We start from the raw sequence: 9,120 nt of genomic DNA on the forward strand, positions 1-9,120 counted from the left end.
CCACCCTCGCTCTGCCTTCCCAGAGCTGGCTAAGTGAGGTGCCGGGCTTTGGGAAGGAGACACAAGGCTCTGGCAAGAGTCCTAGAGTCATCGTGTCTCCTCAAAGCTGGGAAAGCAGTAACTAAGCTTTGGAAAGCAGGACTCTAGGATACTGCCAGAGCCCCCACATCTCCTTCCCAAAGCCCTATGCCTCCCTTACCCTACTTTGGGAAGGCAGGTGGGTTTTTTTGGTGGGGGGCTCAAATATTGTTGAGGACCACCCAAAAAGGCAACGAGGCTGCATGCAGCCTTTTGGCTACACATTGGACTGCCCTGGCTTAAGGGCTGCCCTGAAATCTCTCAGGACAGTGAAATAATCAAGGGGGCTCCCTCTGCTGATGGTTTGTAGGGCAAGTCTACAGAGCCCAGTTCAAAATCAAGATGACCCAGAATGCAACTTCTATACTACACTAATTAGGAGGCATTCATGTGTTCACTGCAACATCCAAAAAGCACATTCCTTAGAACCTACTGAACCTTGAACAGCAACGCTTCTCTTGCTGCTTGCCCCATCATAGCCATGTGACTTTATTACTGCAATTAGCAGTTGACTGTAAGAAACCAGGAGGATAAAGGCTTCACACTGATTCAGGCTCCATTTTACAGCAAAATAAGGAAATTTCATCACAGCGCGTTGACAGCTAACCGATGTAATTGTGGTGTAATCTTTTGTGGACTAGAGCACATTTCTCCAGACACATGAAGTGTAGGTTTCTCAGTTGGCCAAAGTATTCATGGGTGAGAAATAGTATAAGGGGGTGCAGGGGGGTGGAGAGGAAACAGCAGATCTGCCATTAGTATGCAGCATCTTGATCTACACAAGAAAAGAGCATTCACCCATGCCCTGTGATGGTTGTTGAGAGTTATCCCTTTTCTACTATGTTTTCTACTATGGCTTTATGTGAGTCAGCCAGAAAACCCAATTAGCTGATCTTGATCTGCCCCTCCTTTAATGAAACACAAGCTAGATGGCTTAAAAAACCAACTGGGAGAGGAGTTGGTTGCCTTGTGATCTTCTCTCCAGTGATCAATAAGCAGAAGATACCGAACCGTAGGGAATGGGTTTGACTATTCAGTTTAATATGCAATCAGATGTGGGCTAAGTATTGTCACAATTGGTGCATCTGGCCTCCAGTCCCTCCCTAATCATACATGCCTGCCCAGGCAAGGTCCAATTTACAGTTAATTCCTGTGCAGATGAGAAAATCCAGTAAAAGCACAAACATTTGGTCCTCTTCCTGGTTGCTTAGGTGATCAGTCATTGCAAAACTACAGCTCCATGCCTGGGTTTTCAATGCCAGCCTTTTTTCTGGGGACCTGTGTACAGGAAAGCAAGGTTTTAGAATCTCAAGCAGTAAACCATGGCCAAGGTGTGGAATGCACATTGCCCCTGTTTGTGTGAATGCAGCCTACAGTGCTATGCTGTGTATTTGAGCCCGGATCTGCTTCTAGCCCAAGTGATCTGTTAATGCCATAAGTGATCTGTTAATGCCATATTACCCTTTTCTCACATCCCAAGATCATGATGACCTCATATGCTCCCCTGCTCATTTTTTCAAAACAATTTTTTTAAAAAAAGGAATTTGGTGGGGGGGATACCTGTTTTTGGGGAAATATCGCCTCTTTCACCTCTTCATTTGTTTCAGGGGGTGTAGGGTGGTTTTTTTTGGGGGGGGAGTTATGAGCATCACCAGGTTTTCCTCTCTGAAATGGGTTTATTGTGGTGCCCATGATAATTAATTAGATTTCCAAATGTGCTCCCAGGTACCCCGAAAAAATTGAGGATCCCTGCTCTAGGTGTGGGAATATAATGCCAGAAAATGTTCACCTTCTCATATGAATCGCAATCACAGCAACAACAAAAGCAGCGGATAAGAACAATGAGGGCCATGAAGAGAACCACACCTGGAAGACAGAAAGAATTGTTGTTTAAAGCGTTTTCTTCCATGCTCTTCAGCCAAAATAGGCTGCTGGTGCAGCTCACAAAGATCATCTGCCCCTGTTGTCTGGCTTGCAATCTAAAATACATGGCACTTGAGGAAAAAGAGGGGAGGAGCGAGGGGAAAAGCTCAGGCACCAGTTCTTAAAAGTTATAATGACCAACTGAGATGGAAGCAGCCTGATAGAATGGCTGCCACTAGATAATCCGAGGAAGAATCAAAGGGAGCTGCTCTCAGCAGAGGTGATGGAATAGCTTGGATGCATCAGTTTCTGAGTTCCCTGTCTAGAAAAGGGGGGGCAGCCCACAAATAAAAGCTGTAGCCTATCCTAGGACACACATTTTACAGTACTGTTAAATGGTTCAGTGGAGACAACTTTAGTAATGTATATCCCACCTTTCATGGAGCTCAAAGAGACATTGAGGAGGCTCCCAGCTCTAGGCACTGCTTAAACCCTGACCTGCTTAGCTTCAGCAAGGCTGCTTTAGTTACCGTATTTAAAATTCAGTTTCTTCCAAATATAATCTATATTTTTTGCACCACTATGGGATGGGGCCATTTGGATTTTCTGCATCAACAACCAAAGCAACTTGAGCCATAGCGATCTGTCCAAATCCTCAAGGGACAAGGCTCAAGGTCTAGAGAAAAAACAATATCAGCTGTGAAAGGCAATTGGTTTTTTGTTTTTTTCTCATTCCCCGCCACACCCTCCGACTTACCAATGAAAGAAAAGAAAATGACAAATGCCGCAATGTCCCAGGCAGTCTGGAACATCTGCTTGCTTTCCAGTCGGTTCAGTACATCATGGACTTGATCACTTAGCTCTTGGCCAAAATCTTTCCCTGAGGAAGCCATACTTGGTCGTCTGTAGCCTCCTTTCTGATGTTCTGTTTTATCTGCAGATAGAGAAAAAGAAGATAAGGGAAGGCATATAGCTCATTGGTACTGGCGTGCTTTCAAAGTGCTAGGTTGACAGGAGCTGACACAGCAACGGGAGCTCACTCTCTTGCGGGGATTCGAACCACCGACCTTCCAATCAGCAAGCCCAAGAGGCTCAGTGGTTTAGACCACAGCACCACCCGCATCCCATTTCTCAAACCTGAAGCTGCCCCTGGCTGGATTGTGTTAGCATTTCAGACTCCGATACTGGTAACCTGGCCAATTGCTGGTTTGCCAGTCAGGCCAAAAGAATGGTTCTCAAACACTCATTTTTTGCAGTTTTCAGGGTGCAGCAAAAATAAGCAACTCCAGATCACCAAGCCTCTGGCACCTGGAACAGTGCTGTGCCCCTTACCTTCTGTTCGGCCCTCTCAGATGCTTCCTTGTTCTACTTTCCTTCCTAGGATCTGCCAGGTCTCAAGAACCACCCACAAAACTGAGCAGAGGAAGGAGATTAACTTGGCTTAGAGAAGTAAAACAAAATTAGGAAGTGGCTTCCTCAAAGTGACCAACACGAAACCTAGAAAATCAACTGCTTAAATGACAAGTGACAAAACTATATATTGTTACCTGCAGGTATTCCTTCGTGAGGTTTTGCTGCTCCCTGGTTTTCAGTAGGTGTGCCACCCACTTTCACTTCCTTGTTCCTGTTTCAGCAAGTGCCCAGTCTGGTAGTTAAACTGCAGCCACCTGAGCTCAAACAAATAGCAAACACATCCTCTTCTCTAGCCTAGGTAGGGGATGAGGGAGAAATTAGAATTAGTTTGCATTTAAAGACAAACCAACCTAATTCACATAGGCCAGTACCTGTTTCTGTTTTTTGACTTTTCCAAACTTAGGTTCGCTTCTCCACATTTCCACATCAGTTTGCTTTTAAAAGAAAAAGGCCAGATGAAAATTCATCAGTATTTTATTGTGAATTTCTTTCCATATTCATATTTTTTGCACACAGTCTTGGCTGATCTGTACATTTTTGCAGAGCAAAATTCCCGCTTGCATAATGTATTTCTTACTTTCACTAAATACATGAGTTTTTTCACACTTTACCCTAATATATGCATCTTTTGCAGATGTTGCGTGGCTGGGGAATTGCATTGCAAATTTTGGAGAAGTGCAAATTTCAAACACTGACTGATATTCTCAAGAGCCCTGTGAGGACAGTGGCTACAAGCCATGATGACTACTGTCTGCCTCCACGGTTGAGATGCAGTAATGCTTCTGAATACCAGTTTCTGAAGACCACAGGAGAGGAGAGTGATCTTGTATTCGAATCCTGCTTGCAGTTTTCTCACAGGCATCTGGTTGCCCACTGTGAGAATAGGCTGCTGGACTAGCAGGCTCTTCTTACCTTCTTATGAATGAGGAATAAGAAAACTTTTGAGGAATTGGGGAACAGAGCTGGTTCTGGAGATAAAAAAATGCATGCGTGCAATTCCTGAGTGTCCAGCAGATGGCGAAGTTGTTTTATTTACCTTGCAGGCAATAGCCTACTTCAGGATCCCACCCAAACATTGACAACCTGAGTGGTTTAAAAGCCAATCCCTCTTCTTCCCTGGGAACTCTGAGAACTGTAGCCCTGTGGCGAATTGGGGTCTGCTAACAACTCTCAGGACCCTGAACGAATTACAGTTCTAAGGAGCGGAATTGGGGGAAGCCATGCCTGTTTAAACTAGGATATTGTTTTAAATGTATAGCATGGATAGGGCCTAAAACAAAACATGTGCTGATTGATTTCAGTGGGTCTACTCTGAGTATGAGTTAGTCCCCATCTGCACTATACATTTAATGCTGCATTATTATTATTATTATTATTATTATTATTATTAAAAATTATTTATACTTTTCATATATATACATTTCACTGATTTTACATTCATTCTGGCATTTTAAAACTTGACTTCCTTCCCCCTCTTTCTGCAGTTCCTTAAATTTATTTTTAATATCTTCTGCATATTCAAATTAACTTAACTTACTCATTTATTTATCATCTTTATATAGCTGCAGGTTGTTACAACAATCCTGCCAGTGTTTTTATCTGTTTACAATTTATCTGTAAATATTCAATAAACCATTTCCATTCTTTTACAAAAAGTTTGTTATTTTGATTTCTTATTCTTCCAGTAAGTTTCACCGTTCCTGCATATTCCATAAGTTTTTATATCCATTCTTCCTTTGCTGGGACTTCTTCTCCTTTCTATTTTTGGACAAGTAACATTCTTGCCGCTGTAGCTGCGTACATGAATAAATTTCTATACAATTTAGGCAGTTCTATCCCTATAATTCCCAGACGAAAGGCTTCTGGGTTTGTTTGTTTTACAAACGTTATTTTAGACATCATTTTCATTTCATTATATATCATTTCCCAGCAGTATTATATCACTTTTAAAAAGTCATTGCCTCCCACTGATAATCTTGTGAAGTGTGGCTGTCAGTTTTTAGGAGACCCCTCTGCTACCCTCACAGAGCTACAATTTACAGAGTGGTTTAACAGTCAATCCCTCCTCCCAAGCATCTCTGGGAATTGTAGTTCTGTGAGAGGAATAGGGGCCTTCCAACAACTCTCAGCATCATTAAGAAACTGCAGTCCCCAATATTCTTTGCATGATGCAGATGGGGCTTAACTAAAACCAGAGCCAGAAAAACGTGAGGTAAAAATGGCATTATATAATGAGAAAGAGGCATTTGCCTCTTTCTGCCCTTACTCCATGTTGGTCAGAATTCTTTCTTTTCCCTTTAGGATGTTGAGACCTTGGTCCCTTCATGTCAGCAGTGCTATACAGTACATGTATTAATGCCTATACAAACCCTCTCTGGTCTTGGCAGGTGTTATAGAGGTGTTGAGTTTGCACAGATAGCTATGAAATATTTTCCTTTTCCTCCTCTTAACAGTCATTTCTAACTCTTCAGCTGATATGCTCCATGTTGTTTTCTTTTCATCAGAAGGTGTAAAATTATATATATATATGGAGATTCAAGCCACGGTGCTCCGATCTTGCACATCCTTATTTTTTAAGAGATGTTCTCGAGTCCCCAAAGGGACGCGCTTCCATCTTAACACAGAAATAAATTCTGGGCACTTGAGGAAAGGTACATCTCAGTGTGAGAAGCGGAAAGCTAGCCTGAGATGGGCTGGAGGGGGATTTGGCCACACCTGTTCAGAGCGCTGTGCAGCAGCAGAGACAGTGAACAGGTCCGGGGCTCTGGCCTAGTGCAGAATCCTGGTGTAAAAAAACAAAAACCCGCACACTTCAATGTGGTTTACAAAATAATAAAACAATGAAATTATCAGTTTTTAAAAAGTTAGAAACAACCATTTAAAATGTTTGAAAAGTAATTAAAATCAACTATAAGTTAAAAACCAGATTAAAGCACATGTCCACATTCTACATGACTGGATAGGCTTGCTTACAAAAATGTTTTCAGCAGGTGCCAAAAAGACTACAGGGAAGGCCTCTGCCTGATGTCAATAGGCAAAGAGAGTCAAAGTGTGACAGCTGCCACACTAAAATATCAATTTCATACAAACATGGAACAAGTATTGTTTGGCACTTGTAATAGTGCCAGTTTTCTGCACACTGAAGCCGTCAGGTGGACACATACAGGCTAAAGCAATCTCACAGGTTACTGGTCCCGTATAAAGCCGTTAAGGGCTTTATATACTAATAGTAACACTTTGAGCTTGACCTGGTATGATGTGGAGACCTTGTTTTAGATGGAGTAGGAAGTTTTTTTAAAATATTGAGAGGATATTTTTTTGTCTGGTGTTTATAGAGCAAAAAAACCTGTTGTGAACAACTGTTTTGGACACTGCACACAATCACCGGTGCTGGGCTTATTGGATGCGACAGCAGACAAGGCAATGTGACGGGCCGCTTGCGGGCTTCTCAGTGTCTACTTTTTCACACCTGGCTGGTCCCAACTGATGGAGAGAAGTGAGGAAAGTGTTAAGTTGTGGGTGAACATATCAGACGACACAACGATTCTTCAAACAGCTCTTGTTTATTCACAGGCCAGAACAGAACTGAACTGAAGGGTTCAACTCCAGTACAACGCAATTGTAACCATTTTCTGTAACTATCCAATCACTGAATGTCACTTTCAATCCCTTATTTGCATATGAAGACCTGAGTGAAAACTATCTACAGTGTCCCCCTGCTGGCCCAGGGTGAGAACTTCAGTACATAACAGAAAGCATCCTGGGTGTCAGAGCAGGAACTGGAGAGAGCTGCTTCATTCCATGTTGAGAACTCCTCCTCTCCCATTTCACACAGCTTAAAGAGGGCGCAAGTGATATGAGCCTGGAGACAGGGGAAAGGGTGAAGATGTATTACAGTGGTCTCAGCTTCAGTCCCCAGCATCTACAAGTAGGGCTGGTAAAGGCCCCCCGCAGCGCTGCTGCCAGCCAGTGCAAGCAATAAGAATCTAAGATGAGCCCGGCTGGATCAGGCCAATGGCCCATGCAGTCCAGCATCCTGTTCTCACAGTGGCCAACCAGATTCCTGTGGGGAAACCCGCAAGCAGAAAGCTGAGCACAAGAGCAATCCCCCAACCCCACGGTCTTTTCCAGCAACAGTGTGAAACACTGAGCTAGATTGACCAACGTTCTGGCTTGGTAAAAGGCAGCTTCCAGGAAGGGCCGTAGCTCAGTAACAGAACATCTGCTTTCCATGTCCCGGGTTCAGTCATGGGCATCTCCAGGTAGGGCTGGAAACGAAGCCCTTATTTCAGATGCCCTCAGTGGAAGTTGCTGCACAGGCAACTGAGAGCAAGGGAGACATGCCTCCTCCCCTATGAGCTGAGCCCCACTCGCTTGCCAAAGGACAACACTGGGGGAGAGGGCAGTAATAGCTGTATCTTCCACGAATCTCATCCTCTTTTAAAGCCACCCAAGCAACCCTCAGTTGTGCTGCTGCCCCACGTGGGAAGGAAACACAATGCCATTTCTCTTTGGCTGAAATTAATTCAGAAAATTGCTTTGTTTCCAGGGTTTTGCTTTTTTTAAAGTCACTCTGCACAGCTCACATCCAAAGGCTTTCACCAAGGCTGCCTCTTGCTAGCAAATTTAAGTACATTTACTTTTCAGAAAGCGGGGAACAGGAACTTTATATACAGTACCTTCTCGCCTCTATTGTTATTGCCAGGTGATGGAAGGATGATATTTCTAATTCAGCGCTTCTCCGTGGAACACTTTGCACTGATGGATCTTGGCAGGGCACAGAGGATGCTGCATTTATTTACAAGTACTGGCGGTGATAGAAATGATGGTTAGGGAGATTGATGGACACCTCAAAAGGTGACAGGTTTGCGTTGCTTGCTCAATAGGCATGAAGGCTACATGGTTCAAATGTGATGGTGTGGTTTAGGCAGAGGCGAGCCCAGGCTTGCAGAAAGAGACATGGGGAGACGTTTTAGAGTGGGGAACTAGATGTCCATCACAGATCAGGCCAAAAGTCCCTTTATCCTATTTCCTACATCCGCCTTGCCTTCTGCTCTTTTCAAACAATTTTAACACAAGGCTAGTGTGGAATCTACACACATATAAAAAAAAATACTGTGAAAATGCTTTTTTGGGGCGGGGGGAACGTTTTGAAAAACACACTGAATTTTGCATAGCTCACTCTCGCCATCTAGTGTCACATTCCTCTATCGCATGTTACAACACATTACAAACGTTTTATTTGCAGCTGTATAACTGAGTCCTGGCTGTCTAGATTCTACTGTTTCCTATTTTAGATATTTTTTTTCACTCATTTACAACAGAAAGTGAACCCACACACCTAAACATCAGATACCACACAGATAACTTGAGGTACATTTTCTTTCTTGCCAACATTTTCTTGATCTCTTTACTCACTTTCTTCCTCATATTTATGAATATTATATATTATATGTACTTGCAGATAGATCTTACAAATATACTTTAATTATGAGCTCAGGAGTTCAGACATGCACTCAGCATTCACTATTTAAACGACTTATGTTTCAGCAACCATCATTTCCTTGGACACAATTCTCCATCATTCTTAATCCCCAATGCACACAGAGACTAAGATCATTCAGCCACCCCTTCATATATAGAGTACTGTTGCATGCAAACCAAATCCCCAACATCTGAGGTTGAAAGGAGGAGCATCGGAAAGGGCTCCCATGCACTTCTCCTTTCATAGAATCATAGAACTCTAGAGTTGGAAGGGACCACGAG

At 43.2% G+C, this 9,120-nt stretch overlaps 1 protein-coding gene across 2 annotated transcripts; it reads right to left on the reverse strand.

The window, feature by feature from the left end:
- Nucleotides 1-1,098: 1,098 nt before the first annotated feature.
- Nucleotides 1,099-3,619, reverse strand: SMIM22 (small integral membrane protein 22). Of its 2 annotated transcripts, XM_081840374.1 has the most exons (5): nucleotides 3,489-3,588; nucleotides 3,274-3,354; nucleotides 2,699-2,875; nucleotides 1,868-1,944; nucleotides 1,099-1,356 (listed from the first exon to the last, which is right to left on the reverse strand). In XM_081840374.1, the coding sequence occupies exons 3-5, from the start codon at nucleotides 2,832-2,834 to the stop codon at nucleotides 1,309-1,311; spliced, it is 261 nt and encodes an 86-aa protein (XP_081696500.1). In that variant the 5' UTR covers nucleotides 2,835-2,875; nucleotides 3,274-3,354; nucleotides 3,489-3,588; the 3' UTR covers nucleotides 1,099-1,308. The 2 variants fall into 2 exon arrangements, with proteins under 2 accessions (XP_081696500.1, XP_081696501.1); XM_081840375.1 differs by lacking the exon at nucleotides 3,274-3,354 and having other exon boundaries at nucleotides 3,489-3,619.
- Between the last annotated feature and the right edge of the window lie 5,501 nt (nucleotides 3,620-9,120).

The sequence above is a fragment of the Podarcis erhardii genome (genome assembly GCF_964252035.2).
Source record: "Podarcis erhardii genome assembly, chromosome: 14".
In the NCBI taxonomy this organism is placed as follows: domain Eukaryota; kingdom Metazoa; phylum Chordata; class Lepidosauria; order Squamata; family Lacertidae; genus Podarcis; species Podarcis erhardii.

Bases quoted from the DNA above. Each gene is read 5' to 3' on its own strand.
- SMIM22 (XM_081840375.1), bottom strand. From the start codon at position 2,834: ATGGCTTCCTCAGGGAAAGATTTTGGCCAAGAGCTAAGTGATCAAGTC. The intron at 1,945-2,698 runs GTAAGTCGGAGG...TCTGTCTTCCAG, and splicing joins CATTTTCTTTTCTTTCATTG to GTGTGGTTCTCTTCATGGCC. The intron at 1,357-1,867 runs GTGAACATTTTC...TCCTGTACACAG, and splicing joins ATTGCGATTCATATGAGAAG to GTCCCCAGAAAAAAGGCTGG.